Source organism: Octopus bimaculoides, chromosome 10 (genome assembly GCF_001194135.2).
Source record: "Octopus bimaculoides isolate UCB-OBI-ISO-001 chromosome 10, ASM119413v2, whole genome shotgun sequence".
Classification (NCBI taxonomy): Eukaryota; Metazoa; Mollusca; class Cephalopoda; order Octopoda; family Octopodidae; genus Octopus; species Octopus bimaculoides.
In genome coordinates this window covers 7,115,512-7,137,161 of record NC_068990.1, presented here as the reverse complement: position 1 = coordinate 7,137,161, position 21,650 = coordinate 7,115,512, and the positions used below count along the sequence as shown (strand labels likewise).

General features: G+C 33.9%; 1 protein-coding gene across 1 annotated transcript in view; it reads right to left on the bottom strand.

Annotated features, from left to right (window-relative positions):
- The window catches only part of LOC106871452 (dynein axonemal heavy chain 5), a 358,231-nt gene that overhangs the window by 225,686 nt on the left and 110,895 nt on the right, over positions 1–21,650 (bottom strand). Inside the window, exons 19-22 of the mRNA XM_014917924.2 lie at positions 14,165–14,230; positions 13,052–13,281; positions 6,272–6,423; positions 2,253–2,460 (exon numbers count right to left, since the gene is read on the bottom strand). Coding sequence (XP_014773410.1) covers positions 2,253–2,460; positions 6,272–6,423; positions 13,052–13,281; positions 14,165–14,230 — 656 coding nt within the window. The remainder of the gene's footprint in view (positions 1–2,252; positions 2,461–6,271; positions 6,424–13,051; positions 13,282–14,164; positions 14,231–21,650) is intronic.

Sequence of the window (21,650 nt, the reverse complement as noted above, 5' to 3'; positions counted from 1 at the left end):
ATTGTATATATATATATATATATATATATATATATATATATATATAATAGGGATGCCCACTAAGTGGACATCCATTATGCTAGAAGTAGATCACCTACGATCCGACCGCTAAGAAAAGATTGTTCTCAAAAATATTCAGCAAACACAGGAACGTAAGCGAGCAAGACAAATGAAAAGATACAAAATATCAAGGCTAATCATGGACCGGTTTTGTTGTCACCACTTACGTAATTGTCTGCAACTCTTCAGTATGATCGTCTTGGCAATATAATTTGCAGAACTGTGCACGAGATGTCTGTGGTGACCGCCTAAGTGGTGACAATGAAACCGGTCCATGATTAACCTTGATATTTTGTATCTTTTCATTTGTCTTACTTGCTTACGTTCTGGTGTTTGCTGAATTTTCTTGAGAACAATCTTTCCTTAGTGGTCGGATTGTAGGTGATCTACTTCTAGCATAATGGATGTCCACTTAGTAGTCATCCCTCTTATATGTATGTAATATAATTTTTCTGAATCTTCAGATTTTTTCAATATGCTAGGCCATTGGTTTTAAATTGATATTAATCAAATCAATATTCAATTTTTCACCCTTATTATATATATAATTTCATTGAGTATGCACATCTACATTTTCTCTCGTTTTCCTGTCTTGTCTCACATATTTAAGCACTTTCCTTAAGAAAATAATGTACAATTATTCTCTCCTGAGAAATGTTCAGGTTCTAATTGATAGTTGAAAATCTTCATTGTGTGTAAATTATAAAGCAGCATTGATAATATACCATTGAAGTCTTCGGATTCTTCAGCTAATTTCATTGTGAATGCACATCTACATTTTTTCTCATTCTCCTGTCCTTTTTCACATATATTTAAGCACTTTTCATTTGATCAGGTTTTACCAGTCATTAATCACCTTATTCAAAGAAAATCCTATTAGTGTTCTTTGCAATGACTGAATCTATTTTGAAAGGTATTTTCTAAATTTCATTTTCACATCATTCAGCTCTGAGACAATATATCATTTGGAGTTAACTCTTTATCCAGAGCTTAATCATCATAGTTATTAATTCCAAAGTGATGAGTGTTACATGTTAGAATGCCAGCTGCTCATTTATAATTTCTTTTACATTAATAATAGGTAAAGCAGACACTTTTGAAATTGCATCCTTTGATATCTTCAAATAAATGAAACGCAATACATTTGCATTACAAAAGTGGAAATGATCACTGCCAGTCAAGAGCTGACACAGAATTATAGAAAGTTAATTGTCAAATATACCCACAAAACAGATGAGTTTTTCTAAAACTCTGCATCAAATGTCAGTTTTTTCTTTTCCTTTTCTTTCCTCATAAAATTTGTTTTCTACTATTAGGCAAAATAGTTGTGAAAAAAATTGAATACATGACATGCTACTGTCCTATTATTTATCATCATCATCATCATCATTTAAATAATATACATGCTTGCATGGGTCAGATGGAGTTGTACTGAGGCGGAGTTTTTGCAGTTGGATGCCCTTCTCTTTCTTCCAAAAAAAGGTAATATTTCCCCTTTGGCCAGGCATGTTTTTGCAGAATATTGGAAATAAATGAGTCATTTACAACAATCATGTGATGTCAAAACAAAGAGACACTAACACACAAGCACAGACATGCACTACACACATACATATATACACAGGGTGTTCAGGCTAAGTTAGATGACTTTTCTATGTCTCCTTTTTTCAGGAACAGCTTGATGCATTGATGAATAGTCAATGGCATTGGAGAGCATAAAGATTAAAGTTGAAGTCGAGAAAAAGTTAGCTGATGTTAAAAGTTGGTGTTGTGTACCGGTAAGTACTACCCATTAAGAGACATGGTAACTGTAGTGAATTATATGGGTAAAAGGATACAGTCCAGCCTTTATAACAAATGAAGGTAGGCTTTTTTTTTTACTATGTATCATACTAATTATGTGCCATTGCTTCTTTAATAATGATGTTGAGAAATCTGTAAACTGATGTTTTACATCAAAATGTGTAATGGTAAGGAAAAAATTTATTTACTAACAGTAACATTCATACACAAGATAATCCCCCAACCAGCACATGTTGAGCTGTTGCCTGTGAAAAACTTGTGTCAACTTTTATATGACATAAAGGAAAAATTCCAGAGTGTTTGCTCCCAAAAATGGATTGACATTTAACTGGATACATATGGAGAGAAAGAAGAAAATTTTGGTCTTATACCCAAACAGAAATACATACACACTTAAGTTAGTAGCAGCTTCTGCTACGACTGTGGTAGTTTCTTCAACAAAATCATCAATGGTTAATGCATGATTATCGGGTATAGAACAGAGTGTTGTCATTGACATTTTCTCCAAAGTGCCATCAATCTGACATTCCAAGAGATCTGTCACTCGTTTCACAAGTATCTTGAATTTATCAACGGCTTCTTTTGATGTCTTGATGTCTGAAAATTCAATGTAAGCAATTAATATTAATTTCCATTTATAAATTTACATTTAATGTTTAGTGAAAATACTTTATTAATAGAAACCCATTGAAGATTGTGCTGAGTACAGTACTCCACAGTTTCTAGTTAGCCTGCTATCACTAACATCTTTCAAGTACATTAACCCTTGCTGGTCATAGTTAGTTTTAGTTTACTAATGGGAAAATGGGAGCACTATGAGGTTAACTTGTATATTATTAGCTTTCAGTACTGAAATCTCTTCAAGAGTGCACAATAACTATAGAGAGAATGTTTGCTGCCTAGTGAGCGAGGTCAAGTACTACAGTACAGCTAAAAAGTCATTATACTTACATCACAAATGCAACCAAAATTTCAGTGACACATATTTGGACTTAATATATGAAGAAGAATATACAATAATAAGAGCACTCAGAGAGCACAAACCTCTGCCAAGGCAACACCAACGATTAGCAGGAGATGATTTTTAAAATGAGAATATCAAAAATAAACTCGACTACTCTCACAAATGGGAATACTAAAAATGAACCTGACCACTCTCAAAGATTAAGTAAAAAAACAGGAAAAATAATCCAGAATCCTTGTTTCAAGGGAAAGGCAAACGCTGATACAACTTGGCACCAGTGATGTTGCAACTCATTTCTATAGCTGAGTGAACTGGAGCAACATGAAATAAAGTGCCTTGCTCCAGAACATAATACATAGCCTAGTCTGAGAATCGAACTGACTACCTCATGATTGTGAGCCTGATGCTCTAACCACTGATCCATGTACCTTCAGTACTACATTTTACCCTTTTTTTTATACTACTCAGTAGGGTGGCTACAAATGGGCAGAGTAGAAAATATTGTGTTCAATTATTATAAAAGGATTTTATAACTATTTTAAAATAGTTATGCAAGTACCATTACTATTACAAGTGAAAAATCTGAACCAATATACAGTTCTATATTTAAGAAATGAGGAATTCTGTACATTATTTACATTCGACAGATATTTGTCCTCATCTTGTTTGTTGTTAACACAACGTTTCGGCTGATATACCCTCCAGCCTTCATCAGGTCTCTTGGGGAAATTTCAAACCTGGGTTCTCATTCTTAAGGTATTTTTCGATGTTATTATTATTATTATTATTATTATTATTATTATTGTTCAGGTTACTGCTTGGAATCGAACCCGGAATCTTGGGTTAGTAGCCCATGCTCTTAACCACTATGCCCATGGGTATATGGCGTAGTGGTTAAGAGCACAGGTTACTAACCCCAAGATTCCGGGTTCGATTCCAAGCAGTGACCTGAACACTAATAATAATAATAATAATAATAATAATAATAATAATAATAATAATAATAACAATAATAATAATGAATAATAATAATAACATCAAAAATACCTTAGGAATGAGAACCCAGGTTCAAAATTTCCCAAGACACATGAAGAAGGCTGGCGGGTATATCAGCCAAAACATTGTGTTAACAACAAACAAGATGAGGACAAATATCTGTTGAATGTAAATAATGTAAATAATCTGAACTAATATGTCTGTATCAAATTTGAATGAAGCTCAGAAAGTCTTGTTATGAAGAACCTTAAAAAGTTTTGTAAGGATTTTCATGAACATTCTTTGGTCAATACATGTATTTTGAGTGGCATATGTATTTCAAGTCTGGCCAAACATTAAGTTAACATGATGAGCATTAAAACAACCAGTCACAAGAAAAACACCAGAAAATAGGGGTAAAATTCATGAACTAATCCATGAGAATCATCTCCAACCAGTCCATCTTACTCTCATAGAAAACCTAAACATGGATCTTAATTGCTGCATAGTCTATCAATTCACACCCACCATATAAGCCAGATCCATTCCCCTGTAACTTTGTCATGTTTATCAAAATGAAACTGAAGCTAAAGGAGCACTGCTTCAAGATGGTAGATAAAATTCACACGGAATCACATGCATTATTGGATAGCCTTTAGTAAGAAGTTTTTTGTGTGACATTTGAGGCATGGAAGATGAGGTGGATTACTAAGTAAAGACTATTTCAAAGGGCCTGAGGTTCAAATATAATGCCATGAAATATGTTATTTACTAGAGTAACATGTCTATTTTTCTTTTTTACATCTAATCTGGATACTTTCTTATAAATCTCTGTCTAATTGCATAGAAATTTGTATATAATGAGAGTGGATGATATGTACTGAATATATAAATAAATATCTTGATAGTAAATGGTAGATAACACAGTAATTAAGAAAGTATATCTAAATTTAAAATAAATAAGCTGAATGAATCAATAACTCGTTAAAACAATAACTGCACATAAAGATATTCTTAATTGTAATGTCAGTTTTATCATAGTTACAACAAATGAATAGCTAGTCGAATCACCACCAACAAATTCACTAAGCTTAATAAGTATATTTTTATCAAGAGACAAAAATATATTTCATTAAGGAAGCTTATAATAAATGGTATAAATACAAATAAATATCATCTTATTTCGATAATTTCAACCAATCACTGACAAGTATTCAGTTGTTTATAGTTACTCCTTTGGCTGATTAAGCGGTGTAAAGCGTATTTAATTTCCATAGCTTTGTTTTTCTTTTTTTCTTTTTAAATTTGCTGTTTTACCCTAACCCTAACCCTAACCCTAACCCTATCACCGATAGAATTGTTTCAGAATCGTTTGTTTATGTAGTCAGCACTTAATGTATATCGGCTGAATGGACGTCAGTGATTGGTTGAAATTACAGAAATACGACAACTTTAACATGGAATAACTTAGGGATTTCTTTTTTTTTAAGAAGACTAAGAGAAAAAGATGTTTTATATGACACATTCTACCAGTGTTCCAAGTTTCAAAGTGTTTCGTTAATGAAAAATGTGGTCCCCGTTTTAAAAAAGATCCCAACTTTTTGATAATCTCTCATGGGGATGCTAGCCAAATAAGAATTACCTAATAAATGCAAATAATATTTCCTTCTTCAAGAACAGCTGCAAATCCTTTACAAATTTCAAACAAGCTGAGGTTTTTGTTTTATATATTACAATCAAAAAAAAAAAAAAACTGAAACTGCTAATCAAACAAACAAACCTTCATTTAAAACTACAGCAACTAACTTAATTTGTCTATTTCAAATCAAATCTTAATTGTTTGAAGAATTTGGTTTAGCATCAACTTTTAATGGTAAAGACAGTTATAATTATGTCATAATTGGCTGAAAGTTAAGACTCTTTGATTTTGATTAGTCTCTTAGATTTCTGATAGAATTGATTTAACTGTTCATTCTTATGGAATGAGAAATGTAACTGAATAAGTTGTTTGGACAAGTGACAGACTATTTAGTTATGGACTCTCTGTAAACTTAATTATGAAATAAGTTTTAAGTTGAGGTACATTCCCTCACTGGGTGCATTAGAGGTACTACATATCTAACAAATATTTCAATAGCTAATCCTAAATTCTGTCATAGCCACACATATTTTCTTCAAGAAGGAGAAATCTTTGTCAATCAGTTAACATGCAAAAGTGGGATAAGCTGCAATACTTCCCACTTTCTGTACAGTGATTCTCATAAACAATATCTAAATTATTTAGCAACATCTAAACAGATTCCATCATCTCATTACTCTTGTCATGCTCTACAGAAAGTATGTATTAACTGGACTACATAGTGAAAGTAACTGGGTTCCCCAGGGAATAAGAAAAAAAAATAGATAAAATTAACTCTGATCAAACCTTTTTGTTTCAAGTGAACTATTTATTAAACTAGAATTACTCACATGTGTCAATATTAATAGATGTCCAAGTTAGGGACTTGATACCCGGTTCAAAACTATCATATATGTCAGAATAGTATGGACCCATCACTGGTATCAGCAAGGATGGAATCTTTGCTTTGATATGTTTGAATTCATTTAGCACATCTTGAAACCTTCAAACAAAAAATAAAAAGAAGATGACGTTAATGAATTATTGGGATGAAGAACAAGCATAGGAAAATATCCAGAAAACGATTGGTTTTTACACAAAATGTATTATTTTTCTATTTTCATAAACTTCTACAAAGTATCACAGATTAATGGTAAACTTTTGATAAGTCAAGTCTGCAGTATGGTTTCTAATCTACCTACGAGCTTGGCCATGATTTAACATCTTTCCTGACATGTGACATAAGAAATGAATTATATGGTAAAAGAAATAGATATGTGTAGTTAATTAAGAGACACCTAAATGAATATAACTAATAACATCTTCTTTGGTAAACATTCAACATAAAAATCAATGAGTTGTTTTATCCTGATCACCGACATTTCACTCAGAGATACTGAGATGATTAGAATTAGTGGGTTTGAAGAAAATGAATAATTAAGATATGTATTTTGGGTCAATGGGTAAACTCCTTGTTGTTTAATTCATCTGTTAATATCACACAAGCATCAATTCCACTCCTTTATAGAAATATATAATACAACATAAGGAAAATATTTCCAAGTTATGAAGTGACTAATATTCATATTTTCCTTTAATTTTACCTTTTGGTGGTAAGTAAGGATGATATATTAAATCTCTGAGCGAGAGATAAACAGTAACAGTACGGAATCGTAAAATATATTTGCCAACTATCTTGTAGAGGGACGTGTCATTGGCCAGCTGGGGGAGATGTCTCCTTGGGGACAGTAACACCATCCTCTGTAGGACCGTCACACTTAGTTGGCAAATATATTTTACGATTCCGTACTGTTACTGCTTATCTCTCGCTCAGAGATTTAATATAACTTATCTCACTCTTTTACGAGATCAGCGACAGTGTGTCGCTAGAAAAAGGAAACAGTATTTTGCAAGTGGAATGAGTTCTTCATCACTAGCTAGTGATTAACACACACTGAAGACGGGTAACCAGTTGGAGGAGATGTCTTCCTGGGGCTAAAAACAACAGTAGCACCGTCCTCTATAAGACCACCACATTTAGTTGGCAAATATATTTTACAAAAGATAATATAGAAAATGAAGTAAATATATATATATGTATTGCTTTAAATCAGTTAAAATGTTCCAAGTAATTTTTAAAAGAAAAGTTAGTGCCATCTTGTTTCTACTTCAGATTGGTGGAAATACCTTCATAGTACAGATATTACTATTTTCCCACTAAATTTTGTATTCTTTCATCCTCTCTCTCGCTCTCTCTCTCTCTCTCTCTCTCTCTCTTTGTTATCAGAAATGTTTTAATATATTTATAATTTGAAATATTACTTTCGTCTCACGCATCACTTTGCCTCCAAGTCAAAGCAGTAGCCTTTCAACAACTTCATTGCTAAATTGTAAAGAATTCTGAAAGAACAATCTTATATAATTATCATATATTTTATCCAACAGAAATTGCCAAAGAAGTTATTATCTATAGCTGCCACAATTTCTCATGATTTAAATTGCTAATACTCTTTAATATGATATAATTGTTATAGCATCTCAAATCTTGTACATTTAAACTCTCAAATGTTGTTTTGTTTGTCTGCTATTTCTGATTTCAACAAGTTAATTGTTATCTTGCTAGGACACTGCCATAAATACTTCTTCCATCTTCATTTTGTGTTTGGAATTTGAAGGGTGCAAGAGTTTGTTGTTTCTTTGTTATAGTGTAGGGTTATCTAAGATCTTGTGCTGTAGAATATCCAAGTGCTGTTCGAAGATTCCTTATATTTTGTGGGAGGTTATTGATGCTATTGTTATATTTGGAATGGAAAAAGCGAACCCTTAGCACTGAAATGATGCTCAATTTAGAATTAGCTATTTCAGTGACCAAATTTGGTACCTGTCCCTCCTGTTATGAATTAGTTCATATTTTCCTGTTTTTTTTTGTTTTTTGTTTTTTTGTCATTCCAGGGAATATAGTCTAAACTTTCTAATGTTTCCCAGCAGTTTAGTTGCTTCGTAAAAGCAATCTTTGTAGAACTATTCTTCCAATTTAGTAGAGAAATTGATATATAATCAAAGTGACCCAGAAGTTTTTATCCACAAGATCACCATAACATTTTGGTTGTCTTTCACAAAATATTCTCCAACTCCATCTTGCCAGATGTCTGCACGTTGTTTCCATCTTAACAATAGGCTTGAAATTACATGTTTTAATTCTCATCATAATTTCCAGGTCTTGCACAGGTTCAGACTCTAGGATTACAACTCTATTAGCTTTGGGTACCTATATTCTTGTGTGTTCAATGTTTCAGAGTATTGAAACATTTTAGCATTGAATCTGTGTTTTAGTTCATCTGTGTTATAGCATTAAATTATTTTCATAGCTCATAATTTTCATGACTATGTAAAAATATCAATCTATTTCAACAGAACAACAAAGGTTTTGCTTTTCTAAATTAGCTTCATCCATAATATCTACTTAAATATAGTCCATCTGACAAAGCAAAGATCGAATACTTGACCAAGTCTGCATGATTTTGATGTTTAAATGTCTACATAAGTTTTAAGCAGTTTTTATGTTGATTTCAGATCTGTTATTAGTTTTTCTCCACCACATCTAGTTTTTCTGTGATAAAACATTGTATTATGGTATCAGAGAACCAGATGACAGTGATTATCTGATTTATTTTGCACAACAAAATAGATTGCTATAAACCAATGCTGACCTGATATCAGTAAAAGTAAAATAGCAGCCAATATAAGCTTATTAAACAGTTTTTGGCAACTCTGACAAGTGACGTGACCTTCAAAAGCTGTGTACACAATTGCTAACTGATGCTTTAGTGTTGTAATTATTTGTTCCAGAGATTAGTTCTTGGTGCTATTTACTTATAAACTCCACTTAAAATGAATACATATAGATGTAAGTATGTGAACAATCCAGACATATTCTGCTACATTTGTGGCAAATATGCTGTCATTAATCAGATACAAAATATGATCTTGTAAAAAGATCTATACTTCACTTATTTTGGTGTTAAACTCGGTGATGAAGACAAACCTTGGGCTCCACACAAGGTATGTCACATTTGTGTGGGACGGCTGAGACTCTGGGAAGTTGATAAGAAGAATGAAATGCCCTTGGAATACCAATGCTGTGGCGAGAGCCAAGTAACCATGCTGACAATTAGTATTCCTGCATTACTAAAGTTGATGGGTATAGTACAAAAAATAAACATAAGATAGTGTATCATAGTATTCCCTCAGTTATACAACCTATTGCACATGAGGTTGACACGCCAGTTCCTCTCCCTCCCCACTTGCTTTGAAGAATGGTACATCAGATAGTGATGAAGACGACAAATGCGAAGAAGATGATGACTACATTGCTGACAAAATCGAAAGTCCACAGTTATTTACACAGGAAAAGCTCAATGATTTGGTGAAAGATTTGAACCTACCAAAGAATGCAGTGGAACTTCTTAGTTTTAGGCTAAACATGAAAAAGCTTTTGTTAATGGGAACCTTCTCTTGGCACCATCATAGAGAACGCAAGCTGTTACCATTCTTTGCTGAAGATGAATCAGTGGTGTTTTGCTATAATATTTCAAACTTGCTAAACTATTTTGAGATCAAGAGCAATCCCTCAGAATGGAGGCTATTCATTGATTCCTCCAAAAGGAGTTTGAAGGCTGTCTTGCTACACAATGGAAATAAGTATTCATCCATTCCAGTGGCACATTCTGTATAACTTAAGGAAACAAGAAAATGTAAAAGAACTTTTGTTAAATATAAAGTATGCAGAATACCACTGGCAAGTGTGTAGAAATTTCAAAATTATAGGCATGCTTTTAGACCAGCAGGCAGGCTCCATAAAAATGCCATGTTTTTTATGTGAATGGGACAGCAGAGCTAAAGAAAAGCCCTGGATGGTTAACAACTGACCACAAAGGAGAAGTTTGTTACATGGATCCAAAAGCATTCTGCATAAGCCCTTGATTGAACCTACAAAAGTACTGCTACCACTTTTGTACGTTAAACTTGGTTTGATGAAACAGTTTCTTAAATCTTTGTCTGCAGAAGGACTATGTTTGCAGTATCTTTAAAAAATATTCCCAAATATAACCAGTGAGAATATTAAAGCAGGAGTTTGTCCAGACTATGAGAAATCCATGAATGAATCTCAAAAACATGCATGGGTGAGCTTCAAGTGTGTTGTCGAGAACTTTTTGGGAAACAGTAAGTATTCAAATTACAATGTCATAGTTGATACCTATTTCTTTACTGCCCACAAGGGGCTACACAGATAGAGGACAAACAAGGACAGACAAATGGATTAAGTCGATTATATTGACCCCAGTGCATAACTGGTACTTAATTCATCGACCCTGAAAGGATGAAAGGCAAAGTCGACCTCGGCGGAATTTGAACTCAGAACGTAACGGCAGACGAAACATCGCTAAGCATTTCGCCCTGCGTGCTAACGATTCTGCCAGCTCACCACCTTTACAAAGTCATAGTTGATACCATGTTGCAAAACTTCAAAAATCTTGGGTGCAACATTAATGTTAAACTGCACTTTCTTCACTCAGATCTTGACTATTTCCCAGAGTACCTTGGCAATGTAAATGAAGAGCATGGTGAGAGATTTCACCTGGACATTAAAGAAATGGAGCAGAGGTATTAGTGGGGTGGAATGTAAACATGATGGAGGATTACTGCTGGACCCTAAAGAGAGATTGCAAGCAACTACCAAAATTTGGAAGGAAATCAAAGAAAAAGAAGTTTGAAAAGGAGTCAAATTACTTTAAAGCCATGGTAAGTGCATTAAAATATATATATCTAGTCAATATGTAGACCTACATACTATTCATATCTTTTTTATTATTGTTCTAGCGATTTGTTCTTAATTCCATCACACCTTTATCTAAAAGTCTGCCACAAAAGGGAATGAATGATAAGAAAAATCATCATACCTTTGGCAGACATTTGTGCAAAATCTGTACATGATAGGTAAAATCTAAAAACATATTTGAAATCAACATTAAAAAATGGTTCAAAATCACCCATAAGCAGACAATCATCATTTATTTCATTTAAAAAAAGCAGACTTGTGTAATCTTTTTGTTCTTAAATTACTATGAATAACACTATAAAATACAAAACATTTAATTGGTCTATACATCTACATACAGAAACAAAAGATTTTCCATGGCTTCTGTATAAAATATATTAATTTATCATTTTTATTACACTGAGAGGAGTTTTTAATCATGCATATTTTGACATATTTAGGATAATAAAAATTATTTACATCTGCTCAATTTGCTCAAATATTGCAAAATAGTGCTTGCTTAGAGCAATCATTCTTTTACAACAACATGGTAGACTAGGTAAAACAGAGCTAATGTTTTTTCTGCAAAATAGGACAGTGCTAATAATGTGATGACTTGTCTTGTTGCATCTTCCATACACAAAGTTTGGTAAATTAGATGAAAAATAAAAGTACTGAGATATAGAATTAAAAAAAACGAAAATAGATTATTAAAAACACTGACTGCTGCTAGTGCATGTTTTATAACTTCCTGCTTTTATAACAAATCAAAAAGTAATTGAATAATGAGATAATTTCCATAAAACAATTATCTTGACAGACACTAATAAAAACAAGTAATTTGTTTATTGAAATGAAATTTTTCTTTTAACTATGTTGCTCTGCATTTTTGTGTTAAGAAAAAAACTGACTCAGTTGATAGGATATTAACTGAAATTTTAATGGTGCATATCATTTGAGGCTTGAAAAGGTATGGTTCATGTCAACAAATGGAGTTTACCTAATTGGAAATTGGTTCAATATTGAAATAAAATGCTGCATTTTAAGTCATAGGATTCATAAATACTTAATGAATATTTCATAATTATGAGGTGATCAGATTAAATTATTCTTGCGTTTGAAGAATAATTGAAATGTGTACCAGTTTTCCCACCCTTGAATCATTTCATGTGGAAGAAATCTTTAGTAAGGCTTCTTCAACTTAACAAAAAAGATATTTCTCTGACACAGATGCTTTGGATTATTGTGATAAGCAATTCACACAGGACAGAAGACATTCATAAAACTCTTATACAGGCATATAGCTCTGCTGCACTGACATAAACAAGAGGTAAACATATACTTAAAGTAACCCTTAAATTTCTTTTCAACAAAATCTTAATATTTCTATAATATTCCCTTAATACAAAGGAATATTTTGTTTCTTTTTAGTAATGCACCTTATAATTAAATCAGAAAGAGGCATTGGGGTGATGAGATTTTCTTGCACTTCTCATTAGCATTTATGATTTAAGAGGTGTGAAATAGTTTCAGCAAGAAATTAAAAGGATTTTATGAATTTGCTTTTCAAATATTTATTTATTTCAAATATCTATTCAAATATTTATTTTAAAATAACTAAATGAACTGCAATACATCACAATAATCATTGAAGTAGTGATACACAAACTTACAAAGCAAGCTTTCTCTGTAGTCAGCTCCTGAAATTTCCAACTCATAAACCAAGAACTCATTCAAAACTAAAGTTAACAGACACTGGATAAATTAAGTAGTTCAAGCTAAGGAAACTAATAAATATAAAATAATCACATACCAAGGTAACAGGATTTTGAGTGAACTTTCTTTCTCAACCATATCTGTGGCTTTCTCCGGAACATTTAGTCCTAAATACATGATCCATTTTGTTTCCAGTATAGCATCAAAAATTTGTATATCAAAATTTACAAACAGTTCATCATTTGCAGGAGAGTACATTAGAAGTGGAATATGTAGATTTCTTTTAATATTCACCACAGCTTTAAACCAGCTTTGATAATAGCAAAGCTTAAAAAGAAGACATAAATAATCATGTAATATTTTAAATAAAATTGGACCATCTAAGGATGCTAGTATTCTTAATATATCTTTGCATGGAATAGAAATAGTGCCAAATGTAGAGCTTTCAGAAATGTTGACAAAAGAACTGTACAGTTATAATAGTATTAAGTCCTTCAGTTTCATTCCTTTGTGATCACTTCTGTGTTTAGTTGTATGTTTTATGTTTGATCTGCATATATATTATGTTGCTTTGCATTTTGTAATTTATATATTTTGTAGTGTGGAGGCGCAATGTTCCAGTGGTTAGGGCAGTGGACTCGCAGTCGTAGGGTCGTGATTTCGATTCCCAGAGCGGGCGTTGTGAGTGTTTATTGAGCGAAAACACCTAAAGCTCCATGAGGCTCTGGCAGGGGGTGGCAGCGAACCCTGTTGTACTCTTTCACCACAACTTTCTCTCACTCTTTCTTCCTGTTTCTGTTGTACCTGTATTTCAAAGGGCCAGCCCTTTCACACTGTGTGTCATGGTGAATCTCCCAGAGAATTGCATTACAGGTACACTTGTCTGTGGAGTGCTCAGCCACTTGCACGTTAATTTCCCAAGCAGGCTGTTCCATTGATTGGATCAACTGGAACCCTCATCATTGCAACCGATGGAGTACCACGATGATATTTTGTAGTAATGTATCAAGATATTTTTGTCAATTTAGTATTTATGACTACATAAAATAATGAATCATCAACACCATCACCATTTTATATATTTTGAAGATACGGAAAGAATAAAACAATAACATCACTAAAATTACATGGTACTTTGACTCAAATGTTCTCATTTTTATTTTTATTTTTGCTGAACATTGCTCATTAGACATATTTCTCATTAACTCACCTCATAAGTCTGCAAACATTTTGATAACTTTCTGTAATTAGCCATTATCCTCTGTCCATCCGGGTGCTAAAAATATAAAGAGCACAATGAAACAAGCTCTGAATATCAACATATTAATGCTATAAAAGTTTTATGAAGTTTTTGTTTCAAATATTTTGTTAGCTTTCTGGCTAGATTTATAATTTTTGTTTTTGAATTATAGCTAAATTGAAATGTATGGCAAAAATAAAAATTACGTTTTTCCCAGTGTATTTTTAAATATTGTAAATATTTATGCTGATATCTTTTTGAATTCATGCTCATTTGAATTTCCTAGATAACTGAAGTAAGCTCTACTTCTCAATTCCAAAAACCTACTATAAATTTTACCAATGTCTTATATCCCAATGATTTGTCCATTTAGTTATTCAACTTCTACATGCACATTTTCTTCTAAATTACATTATAATCTGTTCAAGGAGATTACATATCTCACAAGCAGATAAACAGCTTAACATATTTACTTGAATTCATTCCTTAATGTAGCTAATGTTTTCAAAGCTGAGGATCTGTCTATGAATATTACTTGACATTTAATACCTTTCTAATCCTTCCAGTATTTATTTTCACTTCTTTTAAATAATATGTAATTGTCACAAAGATAATGTATTTGACTAATGGATTATGTGTTAGTGGAATAATGTTTCAGAATCAGAAGAAAATGATACAAATTATCAAGGTTACTCTGATTATAAAAGAAAAGTGATTTATTAATAATAGAAACTGAAAAACCAAAGCTTTGACAAACATTAAAAGCAAATCAGACGAATTATTATATGCAATTATGATGTGTACCAGAATATGTATGTGTATATATATATATGCATTACATGTAGAAAAAGACAGGAAACTGCTAAGGGTTAGTTGCTATGACAATAAGAATTACTGCCTGCAAAGATATACATATAACTGTTGCACCATGCAATTCTTGGATGCATGGAACCCTGTCAAATTGTCCAACTTGGAAGAAGGATATTTAAAGATGATGATGATGTCAGTGAGAAAAATATAAATAATATTTGGAAGTCTATAATATAATCCTAAAATTATTTACATAAAAAACAAAACTGTTGATATTTCTGAAATACACAACAAATTATAGGTTTGGTGTCCAAAACTATTTGAAAATACAGGTATAACAGAGTTTGTGTTCAAATTCAGTAACCATAATTCAGTAATTGTTGTGACCTCACATTTTCTTACAACCTTAGTCCAGAAACACATTTTTAATAAGATACATTGTCCAGTAGAATAGAAATTTTTTGATCTTATAAATGATGAAAGTAAATAACAATTTAGTCATATTATGATGATGTCAGGATAAATGTTAACATGACAATTTTTTGGGGTTTTTTTTTAATATGGTGACATACTCCAAATTTAATTTTTGATGCTGCATCGAAGAGGCCAGGGAATAGAAGAAAGAAGACATGCACCCAACACTAGAGCTGAAGACACCTCCGAAAGGAGGGGCCCCCGCCACGTCAAAACGGTAGAGGAGTAGGGGCCGAAACCGGATGTGGTTCCTCCTGATGATGTCTTCAGCTAACTGGATCCTAATCTACCAAGGGAATGTATGTCGGAAGAAAGTAATTCGACAACGCGGGTTGATGAACCGTAAGACGTGTGGCCAGAACTTCCTGGAAAATAACCATAGCGAGGGACATTCCACAGTTGAATTAGAACAGTCACAAACAGTGAAAGAAGACATGCACCCAACACTAGAGCTGAAGACACCTCCGAAAGGGGGTGGCCCCGCCACGTCAAAACGGTAGAGGAGTAGGGGCCGAAACTGGACGTGGTTCCTCCTGATGATGTCTTGAGCTAACTGGATCCTATAAAGGAGCTGTTGTGGTAGCAGACCACGAAACATGGTTGAAATTCCATTCCTGTCATCCATAGACAACTCTATGTTGTACTTATTAAGCATGCTGATCCTTACGACAGCCTTGCTAGAGATTGTCAGAAACTACAACTAATTGCCAATACATGCTAACTTGCAACCATCAGGCACCTTCATTTGAAATTACTCTGTACTTCCAACTACTTCTGTAACAGATAGATTAGATTCTCTTCGAAGCAATCCGGTGCACATATACTGTATTCATAAGCTTTCATTGCCACAAGATTATGCTTTGCTTCAATGATCAAGCTGGAGAGGCTTCAAAGAGATGCCTCTGTAGGACGTAAACACTGCAAGGTATTCCTTTTTGTACGTGCATGCACCCATGCACACATACATACACACACACACACACACACATGCATAGTACACACATGTGCACATGCACACACACAGATACGTATATATTGATACATATCCTGCTGGTGGTGTAAAGCGCCCATGTGGTGCCACATAAAAGCACCCATACAATACCATGTAAAAGCGCCCATGTGGTGCCATATAAAAGTGCCCAGTACACTCTGTAAAGTGGTTGGCATAAGGAAGGGCATCTAGCCATAGACACAAAGCCAAATCAGACTGGAGTCTGGTGCAGCTCCCCAGCTTGCCTGTTCTGGTCACACCACCCAACCCATGCCAGCACAGACAGCTGATGTTAAATGATGACGACAATGACGATGATGATGATGATGATATATAAATTACAGAAAGTTAAAGAAGAGATTTTAAATTCTCAAACGCAGGATAATGCTAATAGTATAGCCTGAACAGGATAAACTACCCCTATTTTGCAGAAAAAAGTGTGGGCGGCCAGCCATGAGACTCGAACTCACACCTCCGTGATTATGTGTCGTGGTGCTCTCGACCATTTAAGCTAAACTGCCCAGCCACAAGTTTTTCTGCAAATTTAAGATGTATAGAAATCTCGCTTTATGAGATGCTATGATATGTTAAATTCAAATTACGATAGAGTTCTGTGCTGTTATCATCTACCAAATGTAACTCATAAGATATTGATCGACTGATCAACTTAAAACTACTGGAGAAGGTATTTGCCTAAGGTGTGAAATCGGAATGGAACTTGGGGCCATTTGGTTGCAAAGTGCACTTGTTATGCCAAAAAGTTTAAAGTCAATCCTCTTGCAACTATTTCATTAAAAAGTTAGTACCTTTCATTCCATCTGCTAATACAAGCCAAGGCTTCAAAATAATTGACCCTCAAAATTGTAACAAAAATAGTGATTTAGTCTAGCAATTAAGCTGTTATAAGAAGATTCACTTAGTATTCAGTTAGAACCAGCATTCAAATTTCTAGTTAAGTAAACAGCATAAAAACTTTCTGATTGCTACTTTAAAGAATTATCAGTATACTTTCTAAATAAATTTGCTTACTAAAATAACAATCGAATCAAAATAAATGAAATTTCTTTTATGAAATCGTAATAAAATGTGACAAAAAACTATTTCAATAGATAAATAAGTAGGATATATACCAAGATATTTTTTCATAGTGAAAACAATTCTCATAAAGACTATATTTTTCAGGCATAAGACAAATAATCAAATTTTAAGCATAAACTATTCTATTATTAATTTTAATTCAATGGAGTTGTATCTTTTCAAAAAAATTTTCTAATCCTCTGATTCATGTTCAAGATTCCAATCATTTTTGTAATTAAATGAATACAAGAATCCAACTGAAAAATAGTAATTCAGATTAATATGATTAAACAAGTAATCTATCTCTTTTTTGTAGATACTACATCTGTCCATTATTTAGGAAAAATATACTTAATTAAAAGATATAACTACCAGGTATCTTATTGTTTATTGTAATCTAAGAAGAGTGAATAATTGAAGGTATTAAAGGTGTGTGGCTGTGTGGTAAGAAACATGCTTCCCAACCACATGGTTCCAGATTCAGTCCCATTGTGTGGCAACTTAGGCAAGTGTTTACTATAGCATTGTGCCGACCAAAGCCTTGTGAGTGGATTTGGTAGACAGGAGCTGAAAGTAGCCCATCATATACATGTGTATGTGTGTGTGTGCATGTGTGAGTGTGTTCCCCACCACTAATTGACAAGCGATATTGGGGTGTTTATCATCATCATCATCATCATCGTTTAACATCCGCTTTCCATGCTAGCATGGGTTGGACGATTTGACTGAGGACTGGTGAAACTGGATGGCTACACCAGGCTCCAATGGCAGAGTTTCTACAGCTGGATGCCCTTCCTAACGCCAACCACTCCAAGAGTGTAGTGGGTGCTTTTATGTGCCACTGGCACTGGCACGAAGGCCAGTCAGGCGGTACTGGCAACGGCCACGCTCAAAATGGTGTATTTTACGTGCCACCTGCACAGGAGCCAGTCCAGTGGCACTGACAACGATCTCACTTGAATGTCTTTTCACGTACCAGGAAGGCGACGCTGGTAACGATCCCGCTCAAATGGTGCTATTTACGTGCCACGAGTACAGAAGTCAGACAGAATTTAGCAGTTTAGCAAAGGAGACCAACAGAATAAGCACTAGGCTTAAAAAAGTAAGTGCTGGGGTTGATTCATTTGACCAAAGCCCTTCGAGGCAGTACCCCAGCATGACTGCAGTCTAATGACTGAAACAAGTAAAAGCTAGAAGATACAGGATGCGACAGGTAAATTGTTGCCATTTTATATGTTTAATTTTGTGCATGCACATCGTTTGTTTTTGATTTTGTCAACTACACAATACAGTAGGGGCAGTTGGACACCATCTGTGAGAAAACCAGCACCATGACACAATTCACTCTGCCAGAAATTTGGAAACGACATGTTTTACTAACTGGCACTCATGCAGGAAGTGCCAATACGAACATTTCAGAGTGTTTAGCAACAGGACTCTGCACCATGCCACATAAGCAGGAGAACCCAATCATGGCTGTCAGATAATTTCTGCAACCACATCACCCCTAACATCTGGCTACCTAACTCCTCAGACTGCAACCCTATTTGATTATTATGTGTGGGATGCAATTGTTTGAGAGACCAACAAAACTCCTTATAACACCAAAGATGAACTGACAACAAGAACTATGGCAGCATTCACCAACTTAAACAAGGAGACCATCCAGAACAGATACAGGAGATTCTGAAATTCTCTGGAGCCTATGGTAAAATCAGGATATTTTTATGTAATTTTGGTAAATATATCTGTCAAAATGAGATGTCAGTGTTAATTTCGTTTTTGTGTCATTTAGATGACAGTTTAGTTATCACACCCTGTATATATATATATATATCAACGGAGTTAAATGCAGGTGTTATTGAAATTCTTTTACTTCTGACATATGTTTTGAAGACAACATTGGTGTTATTCCAAAAGGAATAAATTGTGTAAAACAATGTAATCTTCTCATAAGGGAAAGAGAGACAGAAACCAAACTCATCAATAAGAAATTTTAACAGAATGTGATGGATGTGTATAATGATGACCAGAGCGCCATTAAGTTCTTTTTTTTAAACCGTTAGAAGATATAACATCAAAGGTAGCCTATAGAAAGAGAAAGGGTAAAGGAAAGATATAAGCAGAAAACTAGTAAAGGAGATTTTTTGCTGCCCTGAGAACTGTTTATTTATTTTTTCCATGTTAATTGTAAACAAGGGAAAAATACACACTCAAAATCGTAATTGAACCATATTCAATGACTGGCACCTGTGCCAGTGGAGCACTAACAGCACCATCCAAGTGTGATCATTGCCAGAGCAGCTGTCTGGCTTCCATGCCAGTGGCATGTAAATAGCACCATTTGAGCGTGATCGTTACAAGCGTCGTCTAACTGGCACTTGTTCCAGTGGCATATCAGAAAGCATTCGAGCGAGGTCGTTGCCAGTGCTGCTGGACTGGCTCTTGTGCAGGAGGCACGTAAAATACACCATTCTGAGGATGGCCATTGCCAGCACCGCCTCACTGGCCCTCGTGCTGGTGGCACGGAAAAGAACCCACTACACTCTCTGATTGGTTGGCGTTAGGAAGCGCATCCAGCTGTAGAAATTCTGCCTGTTCAGATTGGGGCCTGGTGCAGCCATCCGGTTCACCAGTCCTCAGTCAAATCATCCAACCCATGCTAGCATGGAAAGCGGACGTTAAATGATGATGATGATGATGATATATATATATATATATATATATATATCATCATCATCATCCGCTTGCTCCACTGCTGACACTATTATACCACATGAAATGACCAGCTAAGCTAATGACCAGCTAAGCATTCATTTATCTAACTCACAGATGGGGAACCCTTTTAGTGCAGCAGGCAAAAATTTCCAAAGAAAAAGGTCAGCGGGTGGATCACAAGTTCTGGCTCTTGCATCTGTGTATATCTCTATTTAGCACATTAAATTAGCGCATAACATCTTCATTAACGTCACCACTGAATTTAGGATGTTTATATCACTTATGAAGTATTCTATATTTTTCGAAATGTTCCTATCCTAATGTTGGAGAAACCATAACACTCAAGCACAAACCGAATTTAATTTTGAAAAATTACGGTAATACCTAAATAGTATTATGTGTAAATGACATATTTGAACAGATTTATTCGAGTGATAATGTTATCAAACCTAATTAACTTTAATCTTAAAATTTGGCATTGTTTAATAAGAAGAATGCAACTACATTTTTTCTTTCTTTCTTTTTTTTTTTTTTTTAAAGTTTAGGAATATCAGGTCTTTGAAGAAACTGTTCATTACTCAGGTTTTCATTAGCAAGTCTGGTATGAAGACGATTTTTTGCACAATTCAATTTGAAAAAAAAAAAATTGATAAGTTGTCAAAAATTGAGATACAAATTTCAAGGCATTTTTATGCAAAGCAGGGTATTTCTCAGGATTGATGGGTTTGTAGAAGTCCAATGAAGACAGATTATTATATTTTGATTTTAGTAAGCTATCCGACTACAAATCAATTAATTCTAATTGTTAGGTACCTGGAGCCTCCTCAGGACACATATCAAAAGGTGTTTCAAAAACACGTAGTTATCTTGTATTTCTTCAAATCTACTTTCAAATAACTTCAAAAGACTTTCACATTTTCTCAGAATATTTCTTTGTTGATTTGGGATTTTGTTCTCTCAATTTTGGAAAATGTGTGAAGCACTTTCTTTTCAATTGTGTGATAAATAAATGACGAATCAGTTCAAAGATTTTGATATGAGAAAGCAAGCTGGTTATTAGCTGATTGGAGCCTTGTAGTTTCAAGTTCAAACTATTTAAATGACTAGTTATATCTACTAAAAATGTTAAATCACTTTGAAACTTTTTATCTTCCAGTTCTATAATAGAAACACCTTTGATATCCATAAAAATGTTCACTTCTTCTTTCAGTTCATAAAATTGCTTAAGCATTTGGGCCTTACTTAACTTCACAATAGCACAATAAATCCCCAGAGGCAATGACTAGTGACCAAGGCTTTTGGCTATATACTGTGCTTGAGAAGGCCCATAAAGCCAAGTGAAATCGTACTTGTGGCTGATGCTGGTGTCACATAAATGACACCAAT